Source organism: Ips typographus, linkage group LG3 (genome assembly GCF_016097725.1).
Source record: "Ips typographus isolate SLU linkage group LG3, UJ_Ityp_2.0, whole genome shotgun sequence".
Taxonomy (NCBI): domain Eukaryota; kingdom Metazoa; phylum Arthropoda; class Insecta; order Coleoptera; family Curculionidae; genus Ips; species Ips typographus.
In genome coordinates this window covers 20,848,982-20,869,920 of record NC_138424.1, presented here as the reverse complement: position 1 = coordinate 20,869,920, position 20,939 = coordinate 20,848,982, and the positions used below count along the sequence as shown (strand labels likewise).

Sequence of the window (20,939 nt, the reverse complement as noted above, 5' to 3'; positions counted from 1 at the left end):
ACAATTCCAGTTTTTAATTTTTCAAGATCAAACAGTGCATGGTACCAAAAAGTGTATAGAAGGTAAAAGTTGCATCCCATCGAGATTGCTTTTGTGGTCAAAGCTTCAGACCTCTAACCTGAAACCTTCCTGAGATATTGAGCAAAAACTTCAAAAAACGAGAGCCAACTTTGACGCCCTCTAGCGACTAAACGGGGCAATTTGGCCGTGTCCGCCCAACGTCACGTGATAGCCCCATTCATTAGCTTTCTTTTGTTATACGGTGGTTTTATACAGGGTGTTTCAAATAAGCGAATTTGGGACGATTTTCTGGAAAAGTGCACCAAAATTTCGCTCAAATTGGGAATTTCTGCTTTAGAAGGGGATGGTCAAAGTGAAGCTGCTAGAGCAATAACAATTGAATATCGATACAAACATTTTACATCAAGTAGGCCTAGAATTTGACGTAGATTCCAAAAATCAAATAAAAAGTTGGTCATCCCATTTGAAAAATTATAAGTTTGGTTTGTTGCTCAAATTTGAGACACCCTGTATACTGATGGATTATCTAGGAATAAAGTAGACTTTTTTTATAAAATGAAAACTAAACAAGTTACGAGGATGTTAAAAATTCAATGAATCACCCTGTAAACTACTCTATTTTACTGTCAACAACTCGGTTATTTTGACAATTACAGGGTGGTTCAATATACCAATTTGTAGCCCTTGAAATTCTCTTTTGACCCCCCTGTAGAGGGTTTTTTTCTAAAATGTCGAATAACTGAGTTATTTACTGTTAAACCTAAGTTGTTTGCTGTAAAGTTTGAATTTGACAGTTTTCACTTTGACAGCCCATAACTCTGTTATTTTGACAGTTACAGGGTGGTTCAATATACCATATTGTAGCCCTTGAAATTGTCTTTTGACCACCCTGTATAGTAGAAATGTCACGCTACCGAAAGATTGAAGCATTTATACCGGAAATGTGTTGTCCAGAAGGGAGGACATTTAGCACATCTCTTCAATTAAATCAGATTAACATGATGGGGTATTAATTTAAGAAAACATAACTTTGTGTCGTATAGCTTTTTTGATCCACCCGGTATATTAAAAAGTAAATCCTGCAAAAACTTCAAATCGTGGACTATAACTTTCGTATTTGACATTTTTTGAAAAAGTCAAGAGATAATGTAACCAATCACCCTGGACTACGTCACACTAGGGCATTTTACGTACTCGTGGGATTACACACTCGCCGGCGTCGTGAGTAAAATACTTCTTACACCACTAGTTACGTAATATACAGGGTGGTCCAGTTTTAAATGTCAATAATGCACCCCTCGATAGTCCATAAAAAATAAGTTGACATGCATTATGTCATTTTTCTGATTCAATTCAAATTTTCAAATTTCAGTTTAAAAAATCGTTTTTTTTTTTTGTCAAAACTGTGAGACCGTTGGAGTTACGGATTACATTCAAAGATCCAAAACCAACCCAATCGAACTTAAAAATTGTCTTGAAAACGGTGAAAATTGACTTAAGAAGTTTCCAGATAAACTGAAAGACTTTAAAATAGACTTTGAAACTGTGAAAATTGATGAGAGGCTTAAAAACTGTCTTTGTAGTCAATCGTCATACTGTTCAGATAAATTAAAAAACTTTGAATACAAATTGACTTGTAGACATGAAAAACTACTTTTTCTAAAATTTTTGACAACAATTTCACACATTTAAACATTGAAAATTGAATTGGACACGAAAAAGTGCCTCTGAACTAATAAAGTGACATCAGAAGCTTAAAATTTGCATTTGAAGTAAGTTTTCATAATATGAAGACAAATTTCAATATTTTAGTCTTGAAAATAGTCTTAAATACAGGATATTGACATTAGGTTTATGAATATTCACTTGAAGAGTAACTTCAAGTTTTCTAACTTTGCTTTTAATTTTTATAGAACTTTGGACTATTTTTAGTGCTTTAAAACTGCTTTCAGCTGGGAAAATAGAGTTTCAAGGCTTACGTCACCAAGTTTTTGACATAGCAGCCATAAAAAACAGTTTTCACATTCTTCATAGGCTTTAAAATGTCACTTCAACCTTTGTCACTATTAAATTGACTTCTAGATTTCTCAATGCAACAAATTTGAGCATTTCTTCAAAATCTAGTCTGCTTTCAGGGCTTTAAGGCTGTTTTCAGCGTGAAAAATCCAGTTTCAAGACTAAGTTTTTAACTTATCAGGCCATATCAAAATGTAATTTCAAGCTTCTTTACTATTACATTGATTTCTACACACATTTCTAAGAAATTTGGACTGATTTCAGTGCTGTAAGACTGAAAAATCGAGTTTAAGATTATCTACAATAGTATAAAAGTCTTTGGACTGTTACTAGTGTTTATTTGAATTCTACACTTGTTTTAGTCGAGGAAATTGAGCTGTACACCAATTAAAGTGAAAATACACTTTTGGACTCTCTTTAGTCTTAGTAAAGTGATTTCTACACTTAAAAGTCAACTTTTAGACTATTTTTAGTAGTAAAAAATGAGTTTATGCGCAACAATCTTGGTCTTGATTTCCCGACTGTTTTTAGTGGTTGAAATCCAATTTCAGACACTCAAAAATGGATTCCAGTCTAAAAAAAATAATTTTATGTCTATACCTACAAGTAATAACAAGTTTAGAATATTAAGTGTAAATTTCTAGTTAAAAAAAATTAAACGTCAGTTAAAATTAGTCCAAAAACCCTTTTTTAACTATTTTTAGTGTCAAAAATTAACTTGTAAACCTCCCTCCCAGTTGACCAGATTTCCTTTAGAACCATTTTAAAGTAAAATATACTTTAACCCAGGTAGGCTGTGGTAATTGCCCCAGACTGGTAATAAACTAATTAAATAAATATACAGGGTGGAATTATTATCATGCAATTTGCTGTTTTACTTTTTTGCTGTATAAAAATTCGATTGAAATTGCTGCAGTGTATTCTTTGTGCTAACCGTGCTTGGAATTGTACTACAGGGTGTTTAAAGGATAGTTAGTTTGAACTGTCAAAATTTTTATAACAAACTTAAAACAGTAAAAATCTATTCAAATTTGTACATGGTGTCGATTTTTTAAATTGAAATTTGGAGTTCTGTATCTTCCCTAGGAAGCATTTTTCAAAATAATGACATAATTGATGGACTATCGAATGGTGAATTATTGACACTTAAAACTGGACCACCCTGTATACTATTACAGTACTGGTAAAGCAATATTTCTACGATATTAGACCTAATCAAGTTTTCAAGCCGTTTATTTCGCAAGCAATTTGATTTTTGAATTTTCCTTTAGCTCCTGCAACCTTGTGCTCATACTATAGTTAACTTAGCTTAACGGACAAAAAAAAGTTACTTAAATCTGAATCATTCTAAGATTGGTGCTTTAAAGCTTTAGCACTTGGTGAACGGGACAAAAACCGTATCTCCGTTATGCACTGGGTTTATTTTCTTTTGTGGGTCCTACTCTAATCTGTTGTAAGTATTTCATAGTCACGTTTTGCCGACAATGCATCGGATAGATTTAGCCCGGAAAGATTAATTACACACGGATTTTGGTTTATGTTGTTACCGCCTTTTTGCTTCCGTCGTCGAATTGCCTTGAGGGCTAATCAGCTTGACTAACGTACAAATTTACCTACTTACGGCTGTTTATTTACCGTTTATGTAGTGCAGGTGTAGTTTAACAGTCAAATACCATTGCCTGAACGAAACTGTGTACAGCATGGTCCATACTACTAGGCAGAGATGGAAAATTTCCGGAAAAATTGGAAAATCTGAAAATTCAAAAATAATTTGTTTTTTACATTTTTGCACTATTAACTTGAAGATATTTAGGTAATTGAGGTTAATTTTAAAAATTAAAAAAAAAAAAACAGAAGGTGTCCCTTCAAATTTCTTGACAATTAACAACCTCTAACATGAAACGTTCCTGAGATATTGAGCAAAAACTTCAAAAAACGAGAGCCAACTTTGACGCCCTCTAGCGACTAAACGGGGCAAGTTGACCGTGTCCGCTCAACATCACGTGATAGCCCCATTCATTAGCTTTCTTTTGTTATACGGTGGTTTTATCCAGGGTGTTTCAAATAAGCGAGTTATTGAAGATTTTCTGGAAAAGTGCACGGAATTTTAATCTAAATTAGGGATTTTTTGGGTCTACTATACTAACGGCGACCATTTTGGATTTTCCTTAATCAAAGTAATTTTTTAACTAATTTGAACCTGGGGAACACAAATCTCACGTTCATTTTGCTCTAACTGGCACCGTTTCGGAGATGACTTTGAAATTATGTCAATTTTGACACTTTTTAGGGCGTGGTACCATTGCAAAATGACATTTTGACAAATGACACTTTACATCATTTTTGTACTATTAAGCTGAAAATATTTAGACAGTTGAGGTTAATTTTAAAAATAAAAAAATTTCTTAAAAAAATACTAGAAGGTGTCACCCTTCAAATATCTTGACAATTCCAGTTTTTAATTTTTCAAGGTCAAACAGTGCATGGTACCAAAAAGTGTATAGAAGGTAAAAGTTGCATCCCATCGAGATTGCTTTTGTGGTTAAAATTTCAGACCTCTAACTTGAAACGTTCCTGAGATATTGAGCAAAAACTGAAAAAAACGAGAGCCAACTTTGACGCCCTCTAGCGGCTAAACGGGGCAACTTAGCCGTGTCCGCTCAAGATCACGTGATATCTCCTTTCATTAGCTTTCTTTTGTTATACGGTGGTTTTATACAGGGTGTTTCAAATAAGCGAGGTATGGACGATTTTCTGGAAAAGTGCACTAAAATTAATCTAAGCTAGGGATTTTTCTGAGCCTACTATACCTACTAACGGCGACCATTTTGGATTTTGCTCAAAGTTCCTTTTTTTGACTAATTTGAACCTGGGTAACACATTTCTGACGTCAATTTTGCTCTAACTGGCACCGTTTCGAAGATTACCTTGAAATTATGTCAATTTTTACACTTTTTAGGGCGTGGCACCATTTCAAAATGACATTTTGACAAATGACACCTTACGTCATTTTTGTACTATCAACCTAAAGGTATTTAGGCAGTTGAGATTAATTTTAAAAACAAAAAAAAATTCTAAAAAAAAACGAAAAGGTGTCACCCTTCAAATTTCTTGACAATTCCAGTTTTTAAATTTTCAAGGTCAAACAGTGCATGGTACCAAAAAGTGTATAGAAGGTAAAAGTTGCATCCCATCGAGATCGCTTTTGTGGTAAAAACTTCAGACCTCTAACTTGAAACGTTCTTGAGATATTGAGCAAAAACTGAAAAAAACGAGAGCCAACTTTGACGCCCTCTAACGACTAAACGGAGCAACTTAGTCGTGTCCGCTCAAGGTCACGTGATAGCCCCATTCATTAAATTTCTTTTGTTATACGGTTGTTTTATACAGGGTGTTTCAAATAAGCGAGTTATGGACGATTTTCTGGAACAATACACGGAAATTAGTTAAATTAGGGATTTTTTGGGCCTACTATACTAACGGCGATCATTTTGGATTTTGCTCAAAGTGACTTTTTTAACTAATTTCAACCTGGGGAACACAAATCTGATGTTCATTTTGCTCTAACTGGCACTGTTTCGGAAATGACCTTGAAATTATGTAAATTTTGACACTTATAAGGGCGTGGCACCATTGCAAAATGACATTTTGACAAATGACACCTTACGTCATTTTTGTACTATCAACCTGAAGGTATTTAGGCAGTTGAGGTTAATTTTAAAAATAAAAAAAATTCTAAAAAAAACCCGAAGGTGTCACCCTTCAAATTTCTTGACAATTCCAGTTTTTAATTTTTCAAGGTCAAACAGTGCATGGTACCAAAAAGTGTATAGAAGGTAAAAGTTGCATCCCATCGAGATTGCTTTTGTGGTAAAAACTTCAGACCTCTAACTTGAAACGTTCTTGAGATATTGAGCAAAAACTGAAAAAAACGAGAGCCAACTTTGACGCCCTCTAGCGACTGAACGGGGCAAGTTGGCCGTGTCAGCTCAACGTCACGTGATAGCCCCTTTCATTATCTTCTATTGTTATACGGTGGTTTTATACAGGGTTTTTCAAATAAGCAAGTTATGGACGATTTTCTGAAACAGTGCACGGAAACATAGTTAAATTAGGGATTTTTTGGGCCTACTATACTAACGGCGAGCATTTTGGATTTTGCTCAAAGTGACTTTTTTAACTAACTTCAACCTGAAGAACACAAATCTGAAGTCTATTTTGCTCTAACTGGCACCGTTTAGGAGATTACCTTGAAATTATGTCAATTTTTACACTTTTTAGGGCGTGGCACCATTGCAAAATGACATTTTGACAAATGACACCTTACGTCATTTTTGTACTATCAACCTGAAGGTATTTAGGCAGTTGAGATTAATTTTAAAAACAAAAAAAAATTCTAAAAAAAAACGAAAAGGTACCCTTCAAATTTCTTGACAATTCCAGTTTTTAAATTTTCAAGGTCAAACAGTGCATGGTACCAAAAAGTGTATAGAAGGTAAAAGTTGCATCCCATCGAGATTGCTTTTGTGGTAAAAACTTCAGACCTCTAACTTGAAACGTTCTTGAGATATTGAGCAAAAACTGAAAAAAACGAGAGCCAAATTTGACGCCCTCTAGCGGCTAAACGGGGCAACTTAGCCGTGTCCGCTCACCGTCACGTGTTAGCCCCATTCATTAGCTGTCTTTTTTTATACGGTGGTTTTATGCAGGGTGTTGCAAATAAGCGAGTTATGGAAGATTTTCTGGAAAAATGCACCAAAATTTCGCTCAAATTGGGAATTTCTGCTTTCGAAGGAGGTGGTCAAAGTGAAGCTGCTAGAGCAAACACAATTGATACAAACATTTTACATCAAGTAGGCCTAGAATTTGATGTAGATTTCAAAAATCAAATAAAAAATTGGTCATCCCGTTTGAAAAATTATAAGTTTGGTTTGTTGCTCAAATTTGGGACACTTTGTATACTGATGGATTATCTAGGAATAAAGTAGACGCAAATATGTACAAGATTTATATATGATTATTTTTTGATAAAATGAAAATTAAACAAGTTACGAGGATGTTAAAAATTCAATGAATCACCCTGTAAACTACTCTATTGTATTGTCAATAACTCAGTTATTTTGACAATTACATGGTGGTTCAATATACCAATTTCTAGCCCTTGAAATTTTCTTTTGACCCTCCTGTATAGTGTTTTTTCCTAAAATGCCGAATAACTGAGTCATTTACTATTAAAACTAAGTTGTTTGCTGTAAAGTTTGAATTTGACAGTTTTCACTTTGACAGCCCATAACTCTGTTATTTTGACAGTTACAGAGTGGTTCAATATACCAATTTCTAGCCCTTGAAATTCTCTTTTGACCCTCCTGTATAGTGTTTTTTCCTAAAATGCCGAATAACTGAGTCATTTACTATTAAAACTGAGTTGTTTGCTGTAAAGTTTGAATTTGACAGTTTTCACTTTGACAGCCCATAACTCTGTTATTTTGACAGTTACAGAGTGGTTCAATATACCAATTTCTAGCCCTTGAAATTCTCTTTTGACCCTCCTGTATAGTGTTTTTTCCTAAAATGCCGAATAACTGAGTCATTTACTATTAAAACTGAGTTGTTTGCTGTAAAGTTTGAATTTGACAGTTTTCACTTTGACAGCCCATAACTCTGTTATTTTGACAGTTACAGAGTGGTTCAATATACCAATTTGTAGCCCTTGAAATTCTCTTTTGACCACCTTGTATAGCTTATATAGTAGAAATGCCACGCTAGCATTTATACCGGGAATGTGCTGTCCAGAAGGGAGGACATATAGAACAGAACATCTGTTGGAACTTGCGAAAGAAGACTAATAAGTAACGTATTTACAAGCACAGACTACTAATTTTGCTGAATTTTCAGAAAGTAAAGATAATGGCATAATCAGAGGAGTCCTGAAACTATTTTAAAACTAACTGTATCTAGAAAGATAGCTACATTTTATCATTTTAGTAAGATTTATGTTTTGTGGAAAATTCAAATTTCAGAATCTTCTGTCCACCATTTTTGGCTTCTTCTTCTTTGGATGCTATCCAGTAATGGATGTTTGCGATCACATTTTCCATCTCCTCTCTATCCCTTGCGGTATGAATTAGGGTCTGTATGCACCGCCCTCTGTACAAGAAAGCCTAGAATGTCACTTTTTATTGCGGCGTTAGCGGTTTTTGTTTTGTACACAAACCTATGCAGATGATTTTTTCGTGTAGTTGATTAGCAGTTGTGAGTGAAAAATCAAAGAACGCTTCATTCTTGATCCAGATATGTATAGATATGGCTTTTTATACCCAATAAAGTCCAGCCAAAGCAAGTTTGGTTAGAACCCTTTGTCCTGGAAAGTACAAAAAACTAATGTGAAAACTGCTCAATCAAAGAAAATTTGGAAATCCTTGAAGCTAGGTAAGCAAAACTGGTAAATGGGTTTTATATTATTACCAAGACCTTTCTTTTAAAATGTAAATGTGCCAATGGAACTTCTAAAAGCTGTCCTGTTTCTTCAGAGTAAACCTTTGTTGCTCTCAAAATGCAGGCGGCCTCAAAATGTAACTCACATACCTTATTGCCTCTTACATACCAATGTATGTAAGAGGCAATAAGTTTACTGAATGAGAAAGCATATTGTACTTACTACTGAGTATTGTGTTGGAGTAAAATCATTCCAGTTCAAAGCTTTCAACCAGTGTTGGGTTCGAGCAGGGTCTTTTGGAAAGTAAAAGACTGACACTTTTGGGCCTTTCACCAAATTGCTTTTACAATTTGGCAAACAAGTGGACGGCATATTGTAGAGGCAATAGAATTTAAGTTAAAAAACCAACAACAAATTATAGAACAATGAAGGAACAATAACACAATAAAATGAACACAAACTACACTTTCACTAGAACAATAAACATATAAACAACAATATATAATAGCAAACAAAAATTACTTTGGTAAGTAATCCCAAGTCTTGACTTTAAACCTTAAAAATTAATTTAATCATGGAAAAACTCAATTTGCACAATACAAACAAATGCAAACTGTCAACCACTATTTCGGCCATATTGGAATTTTTGGCATGCACCTTCTTGGCTTTCTTGTACAGAGGGCGGTGCTGTATGTCATTCACTCCCTGTCCACTGTCTTATGTTCCGTAACCATAACAATTTCTTCCTTCACATTCCTCTACGGCCTTCTATCTTACCCTCGATCAACAACTGTAAATACTCATACTTTTCGTTCCTCATGACGTTCCTCTTTTTGATGGTAGTTAACAATTCACGTTCTTTGTTGATGCTGGACAGTAGGTACTTCTGTACGTTTGTCATTCTTGCAGTCCACGGTATCTTGAGCATTCTGCGGTATATACCCACATCTAGAATGCTTCCAATTTATTAATGTTGTTGACTTTAAGGGTCCAACCTTCCATCCCACAGAAGAGTACCGACCATACACAGCACATCAAGATCAAAGTCCGAGCAACTAAATTGTTGAGCATTGAGCAATAACATAAACAAAAGTGTATACTGACTTCTTGACTTTTGACTTGAAATCAAAAATAGATTTTTACTTTTTGATTGTGCATGTGATAGCGCACATAAACCTTCACCATTTTGTACTAATAAATCATTGCAAAGTTCAAGTTGATTAACTAAATATGATTATTTCCTCCATTGTACCAGCAGCCAATCAAATTCCGAGAACCTTTCTAGTTTATACTGATTAAATCCCTGGCTGCTAAAATTTAACAGTGATTAAACACCACCTACCTTTTTCGAATACGTTTTTTGAAGAAAATTTGATATTAAACGAAACGGGATTTAGACACTAATAAAATTTAAGTTATCTTCTTCAATATTAACAATTAATAAATCATTGTAAGGTAGTTTTCATTAAATAATTACATAAATTAAAATATTTTGACGTATGATTGTCAATTTGAAATGTAAACAAAAATATACATGGCTGAACGAAAATCTATAGTGAGCTGTTTGTAATACAAACATTCAAAACAGTTTGTGAAAAATTCCGCGATTTAAAATGTCACGCTTTGGAAATTCTAATATTGTGGAAATTGATCAAGAAATTGAAAACTGTACTCCCAGGACTACAAAGAGGACACATATATCCATTTGGAATCAGTTTAGTGCCTTTTATGAAGAAAAAGGGTATGTTTTAAATGAAACAACTTCAGTTGAAAACCTTACAAGACTATGCGTTTAATATGAAAAAAGTTGATGGAACAAATTATAAAGAAGGAGTTATCAAAACAATGTGGAATATAACGGCCAAGCAGTTACAACAGCTTTATTTTGACAATTATAACATAGTATTTGATCCCTTTAAAGACGTAATGTTTCGACAAGCAAGAAATGCTCGAGATACAAAGCGAAAATTCCTACTAAAAAAAAGCAAAGTTCTAAAGCTTTTACAAAAGAAGTTCTATCAAATTGCTGCTGTAGAACTGGAATGGCGCGGCGGAGAAGCTGTTAATTGCTTAGTTGACTATTTTCAAACTGAATTGGACAACAAAGGCATTGCAACAGGTAAAGAATTTAAATCAATACAATACTAAGCTTACTGTAAAGTATTTTTTGGCTCTTAGGAAGAATTGAATACAATCCAGTTTTGTCGAAAGCAAATCAAGGTGGAGCTAAAAAATTGGCCGAACTAACTAACTAATCGCTAAGAGAACAAGCGCCATAACTACAAATAGATTATTTCTAAGTTGCATCCGATTTTGGACCAAGAACAGCAACAAACCATGGTACAAAAATAGTCCTTTAGGAAATGAAATTTCAAAATGGACAAAAAATGCAGCCAAATAAGTTGGTTTAGACACAAAAAGAATAAAAATATCAAATCACTCTAATCGAGCAACTGTAGTAAGCAATCTTTCTTTCCACGGTGTTGAAGAACAAGAATTAATAAAGATAACGGGTCACTCTAATGCAAATTCTATAAAACCATATTTGCAGCTAAATCCCGACCATCATTTAAATATTATTGAGAAAATGAGGAGACACTTTTAATCCCTGGGGGATTTAAAGTAAATTCTTCCAAATTAAACAATGATTTTATTGAAATTTTTATTTATTTGTTAAAGTGTAAGGACGAAAAAGTATAATTAACATAAACATAACTTAAATCTAGTTCTTATTATTATATATATTTACATTTATATTGACTTTGGTGCAGTTTGCAAGGCTAACGAAGGGTGGACAATTGGAAGCAACATTTTTAGTAGTAAACATATTCTGCACATACGTAGCAGTCGCCGTTGCCATTGTCTCATTTTCTGAAATTGATCTTTCTATATATCAACATCGGAGAAGACATTGGTGAATATTTGATCGGCAACATTCTTCTTTTGATACAATGAATTTTCAACATAACCTTCAGCAACAGAACTGCTTTTCCAGCCACCATGTCTTTTCAACACATCTATGGTTGATCCAGAGTCGGCAAGTAAAGAAGCTGATGATCTGCGAAAACAATGCCCAGCAATTCTCCTTGGTAGCTGTCCAAATGTATTTTTTCCTATGGGCTTCCCATTTTTGTAAGACACAAAAAATCGTGTATGCTTTGTAGGTGGCCTTAGACCAATATACTTTCTCACTAATTCCACTACATTCGTAGAGTTTTCGCCAGACGTTTTTATCACAAACAAGCGATCCTTTTCTGATTTTGTACCCCGTAGATTTACCAGAAAAAAGCTTTTATGATCCGAGACATCGTTGCAGTCTAGCTGGCAGAGCTCCTTTCCTCGACATGCTCCAGCGACTCCCATAATCAGCACCACCTGCAATAAAATTGTCTCCTGTCAGTACATTTTGTAGACAAAAATAATCAGTGGTGTTATTTTTAGTAGTACTATCAGGAAAATATTCAAAGTAAAGAAAATAATCTTACCTTTTGGGCTAGATATTGTTCATCTGGAGCATTTTGAAGACAATCTCTTATATGGTCGAAATCCAATGTCTTGGACTTCTTCGGCTTATAATGGTCATTCTGTCTCTTTAGAAATGCCTGGAGTTTACTGTATTTGCTGATGTCGACGTTTGCTTCAGATATTATCGTGGCGTTGATCATGGAATATTGGCTCCATAGAGAAGATGCCTTGAGCTTCTTAGACTTCTGCAGGAAGTAAGCCAGGAGCACCTTTTCATCCGTAAAATTCTCTGCATTCTGTTCAACGCACCATTTTTGGTAAACAAGAAACTGTTTTTTGTAAGCCTCGCGAGATTTTTCTGGAAGAAGTCTAGCGATGGCCTCTTGGGCGGCCTCTTCAATGTTCATTTTCAAAAAATACGATTTTTCTGGACTCACCGTTTGATAACAACTGATTGACATTTGTTTTGTGCCATAGCAACACTTCCAGGGCACAATAAATTTTAAGTGAATCCACCATGCAAACAACAATCAATAACAACTATCAGTAATACGAGAGTACCGTTGTAACCACTGTTAGTTTTGTAATTTTTTTTATCTACTCCTAGCATGGTAATCATTCATTACATAGCTCATTTTGAGTTACGTAATGAGCGATTTAACCGCACTAGTGCGATAATAATCGATTTTATCGCACTAGTGCGATAAAACAACTTTAAATGAAAATTTCTGCTGTAATTGTTTATTGAATTTAAACATAACTTTGATACATTTTTTCATATTTCTCCTTTGACTTGGCAGGCAACAAGCCAGATACCACGTTTGCGGCAGCTTCTTCAATATCTGACGGAAGTTCTTCAGACATGTTCATAACGAAATGCACTTTTAAAAATTTGTGACTGACACTGTTAAATTGTCGCTTAAGTGATATGTGGAAACAAATAGCCACCATAGCAACAACACCAAAACAGTACAGCGTAGATGACAAGATTTAAGGGTAACAAATAACTACCCGTAGCAAGCATATACGAGACGTTCCTAAATAGTTCACATTGCACAAAATATGAATTTTTTTCTTACTTTACGCTGCTTCTGATGGTCGTAGATAAAATGTTGTACATCACCCGTGGGGTATGGCAAATTAACGTACTCGTGTGATCACCACAACTCGGTCTACGACCTCGTCTTGGCAACACTCCCACTCGTGACTATAAAAATGCTCATACCCCACTAGTAATGTAAATAACTATTATTTTTAGTTTCTCGCATTCTAAAGTGCATAAAATAGTATATAAACCTCGTGACTAAAGTGTCTTTTAATCCCTTAGTGAAAAAACCTTTCGCCGCGGGATTAAAAGAACCACTTTAGTCCCTAGGTTTATAATATACTATTATGTTGTTGTGAGGAGTGTGCAATTTTTTCGATTTTTTTTTCCGGAAAAACTGCTGACAGCTAAGTTGACAGTTGTTGACCAGTGATTTTTCCATTTAAAATTTACATTTGTTATACTAATTCTTGATAGCGATTGGTCAAAATTGATAGGAAGAAAATAATCACGTAAAATGTGCATTGGTAGGTTTTTTGCAAAATTTTTCTTTTAGGCAAATGGTTTCGACTAAATAATTCTTTGGAAAATCGTCGAATTATTTAGTCTCAAAATCATTTTCCAAGCAAAATTTTGCAAAAAATCACCTATACACAGTTTACCCGATAAAACTTGAAAGTCTCGGGATATAACCTATGAGTAAAGTTCCAATCTTCATTGGAGTGTTAATTTAAGAAGTTGGGTGTTTAATCAAGGGGAAGTTTCTCCGGTGCCAGTCAATGAGAGAGATATGGGTTCTTAACGTTAATATCGGTCGACATCGCTAATTCGTCCTAATTGACTCAATCATCAATTACCGAGTCATCTTATACGGCACTTGTGTAGAAACTGGATGTTGTGTGTGCGCCCCCTTCAGGGGCGGCGCTCTCGGGTTCGCTCAGACAGCGCTTCGCCAGTCTTACGGTGCGCATTGCACATAGAGGTCGTGCCGCTCTCATATCGGTTTCGTGTGTTTAAAAGCTCCCGATCGAGCTTTCGTCTCTACTTTGTTATGCAGTTTTAGGTTTTCACCAAAAAAAATGATCTTAAAATTGACAGTTTTGCTGTTTTTGGCTTTTGCTACGGTGGGGTGCGTTAACGAAAACTTCCTGAAAATGTTCGAGGGTCAACAGACCCCGAGGGATCCGTGCTACGATGAAGATCGTCCACGACGGTGCATCCCGGACTTTGTCAATGCCGCTTTTGGGGTTCAGGTCAAGGCATCGTCCACTTGCGGAATGCACGCCCCCGTTCACTATTGCGAAGCCCCCGAACCGGGTGCGACCCCGCAATGTCACGTGTGCGACGATCAACAGCCCCGCACCAGATTTCCTGTAGCACACTTGACCGATTTGAACAACCCCAACAACGTCACTTGCTGGAGAAGCGAACCTCTTCCTCCGGTGACCTCAATTAACGCACCCCCTGATAATGTCACGCTGACTTTGAGTCTGGGAAAAAAATACGAATTGACGTATGTTAGTCTGCAGTTCTGTCCTAACACCCCTAAACCTGACTCTATCGCCATTTATAAGAGTATGGATTATGGTAAAACCTGGCAACCTTTCCAGTTTTACTCCAGTCAATGCAGAAGGGTGTATGGGAGACCTAATAGAGCTACCATCACTAAAGCTAATGAGCAAGAGGCTAGATGTACGGACGCTCATCGGTACACTGGAGGAGACTCATCTGGATTTGGGCAAACCTCCAGGATCGCCTTCAGCACTTTGGAGGGTCGCCCTAGCGCTCTAGATTTCGATAATTCTCCAGTGCTACAAGATTGGGTGACTGCCACCGATATTAAGGTGGTGTTCAACAGACTGCATATGCCTGTAGAAGACGTGGGGGACGATCTGAATCTGTTGGTAGACGAAAACACCTACAACAAACAACTCTTCGAGGAAGAGAACTTGACTAGGGAACCTTCGGTGCAGCTGGTGAACGAAATGCAGGCTCTGGACGTGGAACCGACACCTTCGTCGGTTAATAAGGGTGAGATGGTTTCGAACGGGTTACACGGGTACCATCAAGTGACCCATCAATACGCGGTGGCGGATTTTGCTGTCGGAGGACGTTGTAAGTGCAATGGTCATGCAAGTCGTTGCGTGACCGGTCGCGATGGACAATTAGCCTGTGAATGTAAACATAATACAGCCGGGAGGGATTGCGAGAGATGTAAACCGTTTCATTTCGATCGGCCATGGGGTAGGGCCACAGCGAGGGACGCTAATGAATGCAAAGGTATGTTTGTTCTTCTTTTACAAGGTTCTCTCCTTAATTATGTGAGGAGATGCGTATCTGAATAAATTAAGTATAAAAATCGCTATAATCATTAAATTCACCAAAAAAAAAACTCCAAGAACAACTTATTGAAGAACATTTCAACTAAACTGCGAAAAAGACTGGGACAGCGGCTGTTTCTTCAAATTGATTCGATTTTAATAATTCCTTTCACAATTAAAAGGTATTTTCTTGACTTCAATAAACAAAAAATTGACTTCAATTGAAAGTTGCCACTGATGAGGGCAAAAATCAAAAATTCAGTCTAATTTTTCGCAAATTTCTTTTTGGTTTCAAACTAATCTTACTCAAAAGTTCTTGTGGTCAATATTTCTAGAAGTTTTTGCCATTTTGGCGATTAAAGACCATTTGCAAAATGTATTGCAAAATTTCAAAAATATAGTTATTTTTCTTGTGTTTAAAATTCTAGGCTACACTTAACACTACGCAATTTAAGTAAAAAAATCTTAAACCGCATTATACAGGGTGACATAAAAAAACTTTGATAACAAAACTAAACTAAATGTTTTATTATAAATTTTATCATATTTTATAATTATTTATTTTTACTGGTAAAGTAAATATTTTACTGTACCAGGAAATCTTGACTGGTAAATTTCCAGTAAATTACAAATACTGTGTTTCTGGCAAATTTTTACAACGTTTTTCTCACTGACTGTACCAAATTTTGTAGTGTTTTAGTATGTTCTCGGATAGGAAATTTAAAGAGGATTCCAAAAATGTGTTTAAAACAGTAATTTTCCCACTCCAAGTAGATTTTACAAGCTATTTTATCCCTGACTGTGCTTTCAAACTGCATTTCTGCCAGTTCAAGCTTTGATAGTGCTTTTCTTCCTAAATGTACCAAATTTTGTAGTGCTTTTCATGTTGTTGGATAGGGAATTTAAAGAGGATTCCGAAAATGTATTTAAAACAGTCATTTTCTCACTCCAAGTGGATTTTACAGGAGATTTTGTCCCTCACTGTCCTTTAAACCGTATTCAAATTTCAGACCACAATTTTAACTGATTTAAATATTTGTTGCACCACTAACTAGTTTTTCCTAAAAAACTCGAAAACAGTAAAAGTTGCGAAAAATTTGCAAGAAACCAAAAATGTTCCCAATCAACTCCTTAACTCAGCACCGTAAGTTTACGAGACCGTTTTAGCTTCCAGTATACAGGGTGTTTAAGAAAAGTAAGGTGACTGACTGTTTTTGGTCACCCTGTACGTATTTTTTCAGATGGAATTTTTTGCTCAACACCGTTGGAAAAAGGAGCTCAAGACGGTTAATTTAAGTGGTTCAACCTCCCTAAATTCTCAAAAATAACCGACTTACAGGGTGCTCAAACTTCAAACCACAATTTGAACTGATTTGAAAATTTGTTGCATCAAACCAGTTTTTGCTAAATATCTCGAAAACGGTGAAAGTTACGAAAATATTGCAAGAAACCAAAAATGTTCCTAATCAACTCCTTAACCTAACACTGTAAGTTTGCAGGACCGTTTTTGCTTCCAGTATACAGGGTGTGCAAGAAAGTTGTGGTGGTTCACTATTGTTGTCACCCTGTACGCAATTTTTGGGACAGAGTTTTTTACTTTACACCACTGGAAAGAAGAGCTCTAAACGGTTCTTTTAAGTGGTTGAACCACCCCGAACTCCCAAAAATAACTGAATTACAGGGTGTTTCAATTTCAAACCACAATTGCAACTAATTTGAAAATTTGTTACATCAAACCAGTTTTTGCTAAATAACTCGAAAACGGTAAAAGTTACGGAACATTTGTAAGAGAGAAAAAATATTTGTAAAGAACGGCTGAACTCATCCCTGTAAGTTTCATAGTCAGTCAGTGTCTGTACTATACAGGGGGTGCATGAAAAGTGTAGTGATTCAGATTTATGTGCTTCAAATTAAATGATATGTTTCAATTAAGTAGATCCATATATTTATTGGTGAAATTGGAATTTACTAGTAAAATTGGTAAATTTTCCTGTCAGACTCAATTTTACTTTACCTTATCGGTAAATTTACGCCCATTATTAAAAACAAGCGTCTTTCATTCGTCACTGAACCAATTTGGTATAGATTAGGTTCGCCATCCGATACTAAAGGAGAGGGTAAAAGACAGCCAGAAGACTCCGTCTCGTGCCACAAAATCTCACAAACAAATACAACAACTTGTTGGGCCAAAAGGGCTTTACAATTTAAACGTAACAACATTACTGACAGACATGCGCATTTTTGAAAAGCTGTTCCAACCAGCTACAAAGTACTGTTTTAGAACCAATGATTATCGACAGTTTGTCGTCCCAACCAGAGTTGTAGAGAGTAAAATTATGATATGAACGATTCCAACTCAAGAGCAAGAACCAAGAGTCGTCTACCATAGTATAATTTAAGGTTCCAAATATGAAAATTACAGGAAAAACCCATGAAACATAATATAGTAAAGGAAGCAAAAAACGGGGACCGAAAATTCTTTTAAGCAATTCCGAGCACATAAAGTTGTTTTCATCAGTCTGAGACCCAGTTTGTCAGAAGGGTACGTGCTTTTCCGCTTCATTTTCAATCAAACCGCTCGCCCTTTTCATTGGCTTATACACCGTTCTTGGGCTAAAGAAAAATGTTTCATCCAACCAGACTGATATTTCGTCTGGAGCGATTAAATCTGGCACGCAAAGTGGCATTTAACTTTTTCCGTGACATTTATTTTATTGAAATAAATTAGCAGCACCTCTTCGGTACCCAATTCGAGAACGTCATGAATTTTAATGCTGAATTTTTATTAATGACCGTTTATTCTTTCCTCCGTTTTATGGACCGTCGATAAATCGAAGCTTTCTCGCAATCGTCTGCCCAATCAGCGACAGGTTTTTCGTTTTTGCACCCAAACTGGTTCGGTTTGTTCACCGTCAAATTTGTTCACCTATACAGTGTTTATATACTGGGTGTCTCAAGTGAATATTTATGAAAACCGGATCAAAAGAATCCAAATGTCTCTTTGATTATGATTTCTGACGAATTAAAATCAGTCAAATTTCTTGATTTAATTGTAGTAAAAAACAAGCATTAATTCACATGTGAAAAATAAAAATAATTTTCGGTAAATTACTGAGAATTTAACAAAAAAAAAGAAATATTCAAAATTCTGTTGTAAAAGAACGTAAATTCCACTACAAAATATTGATTAAACAAAATTTAGTGGCAAACTTCACTTTTATGTTTGTATTTTAAGTTTTAATTATTAGCATCGTTCCAACTTGACAACGCTGTAAATGTACAATTCAAATCCGACCCTCATCATTGGGATCTCCGAAACTATAAGAGATACGAAGAAGTTTAAATTGGGGCAAAGTTACTCAATTTAAAACCGAACCTTAAAAAATCTTTTGACCGCCCTGTATAGTGTTTTTTCCTAAAGTCTCCAATAACTGAGTTATTTACTGTTAAAACTGAGTTGTTTGCTGTAAAGTTAGAATTTGACAGTTTTCACTTTGACAACCCATAACAGTGTTATTTTGACAGTTACGGGATGGTTCAAAATACCAATTTGTAGCCCTGGAAATTCTCTTTTGACCGCCCTGCATAGTATTTTTTCCTGAAATGTTGATTAACTGAGTTATTTACTGTTACAACTGAATTATCTGCTGGGGAACTTTGACACCCCATAACTCTGTTATTCTTACAGTTACAGAGTGGCTCAATATACCAACTTTTAGCCCTTGAAATTCCCTTTTGATCGCCCTATATAGTGTTTTTTTCTAAAATGTCAATGAACTGAGTTATTTACTGTTACAACTGAATTATCTGCTGGGAAGTTTGAATTTGACAGTTTTCACTTTGACACCCCATAACTCTGTTATTTTTACAGTTACAGAGTGGTTCAATATACCAATTTGTAGCGCTGGAAATTCTCTTTTGACCACCTTGTATAATATTTTTTCCTAAAATGTCGATTAACTGAGTTATTTACCGTTAAAACTGAGTTGTTTGCTGTAAAGTTTGAATTTGACAGTTTTCACTTTGACACCCCATAACTCTGTTATTTTGACAGTTACGGGATGGTTCAATATACCAATTTTTAGCCTTTGAAATTCCCTTTTGACCGCCCTATATAGTGTTTTTTCCTAAAATGTCGATTAACTGAGTTATTTACTGTTAAAACTGAATTGTCTACTGGAAAGTTTGAATTTGACAGTTTTCACTTTGTCAGCCCTTAATTCTCTTATTTTGACAGTTACGGGGTGGTTCAAAATACCAATTTGTAGCCCTGGAAATAGTGTTTTTTCCTAAAATGTCGATTAACTGAGTTATTTATTGTTACAACTGAATTGTCTGCTGTAAAGCTTGAATTTGAAAATGTTCATTTGGTCAGCCCTTAATTCTGTTATTTTGACAGTTACAGGGTGGTTCAAAATACCAATTTGTAGCTCTAAAAATTCTCTTTTCACCCTGTAGAATATTTTTTCCTGAAATGTTGATTAACTGAGTTATTTACTGCTAAAACCGAGTTGTTTGCTGTAAAGTTTGATTTGATTTCAGTTTTCACTTTGACATCCCATAACTGTATTATTTTGACAGTTACAAGATGGTTCAATATACCAAATTGTAGCCCTTGAAATTGTCTTTTGACCACTCTGTATAGTAGAAATTTAACGCTACCGAAATATTATACCGGGAATGTGTTGTCCAGAACGGAGGACATATAGAATATCTGTTCAATTAAATCAGATTACTATACCCTTGCATAAATTTATAAATAATATTTTTTGAAAAGTCTTAATTACTTTGAAAAGTGTTGTGGTTAGGTATATAACATTAAATATGGAAAATATCGCAAATAATAATCGAAATCAAAATATCAAATAATGCAATGAGATATTCATTTAAAAAAATTTTTTTTACCCACCCGGTATATTAAAAAGTTAATCCTGCAAAACCTTCAAGTCGTGGACTATAACTTTAGTAATTGACATTTTTTGAAAAAGTCAATAGTTCAAGAGATAAGGATAAAAGCAAATGTAACCAATTACTACCATATGCCTACTTTAAGCAAATCAAATACAATGAACTGTCAAAATTTGCCTAAAATTTGCAAGAATTACAGGTTTTTGAAACAAGACGTGTTTATGAGATTTGACAGTTATTTTGACAATTGTGAGTTTGTAAGTTTGTAAATTACAAATTGTTTAAAATCAATTTGAATCTAATCAGGTCTTCAGAAAGTTTGATTTTTGGTTGAAATTTAAAAAATTACTATAATCATACTTTCTATTCCAAATAATAAAACTGATTTTTTTGAAGTAAAATTGTTGGTTTCCAACAAGGAATTGTAAAGAAAATCAAAAAAGACGACAAAAACACCCAAATAACTATTCAAATTAGGCTCTAAACCAGACGAAAAAAGACTCCGGCAAAAATCCTAAAAAGGCTCAATAAAAGCCTTTTTAAATCCGATTTTTAATTTTAGGGGTGAAGTAATAAAACGCGACGTTTAAAGTAACGAGCGGCTTACTTCTTCCGAAGAAAAAGAGCTTTACTTTCTGATCCTGTTATTCGAAACTCCATCGAAACGCCTCGACTATCTTAAACTCGTCCGGAAATAATGAGCTTCAGTCTTCAGGGGAGTTTGGAC

General features: G+C 35.0%; 2 protein-coding genes across 2 annotated transcripts in view; one reads left to right on the top strand and one right to left on the bottom strand.

Annotated features, from left to right (window-relative positions):
- Positions 1–11,159: 11,159 nt before the first annotated feature.
- Positions 11,160–13,263, bottom strand: LOC145726340 (uncharacterized). The gene is made up of 2 exons (XM_081975390.1): positions 11,959–13,263; positions 11,160–11,848 (listed from the first exon to the last, which is right to left on the bottom strand). The coding sequence occupies exons 1-2, from the start codon at positions 12,397–12,399 to the stop codon at positions 11,360–11,362; spliced, it is 930 nt and encodes a 309-aa protein (XP_081831516.1). The 5' UTR covers positions 12,400–13,263; the 3' UTR covers positions 11,160–11,359.
- A 690-nt stretch (positions 13,264–13,953) lies between these two features.
- The window catches only part of NetA (Netrin-A), a 310,841-nt gene continuing 303,855 nt past the window's right edge, over positions 13,954–20,939 (top strand). The window contains exon 1 of the mRNA XM_081975751.1: positions 13,954–15,263. Within this exon, the coding sequence (XP_081831877.1) occupies positions 14,063–15,263 (1,201 nt within the window). The 5' untranslated portion in view covers positions 13,954–14,062. The remainder of the gene's footprint in view (positions 15,264–20,939) is intronic.

Bases quoted from the DNA above. Each gene is read 5' to 3' on its own strand.
- LOC145726340 (XM_081975390.1), bottom strand. From the start codon at position 12,399: ATGTCAATCAGTTGTTATCAAACGGTGAGTCCAGAAAAATCGTATTTT. The intron at 11,849-11,958 runs GTAAGATTATTT...ATTTTATTGCAG, and splicing joins AACAATATCTAGCCCAAAAG to GTGGTGCTGATTATGGGAGT.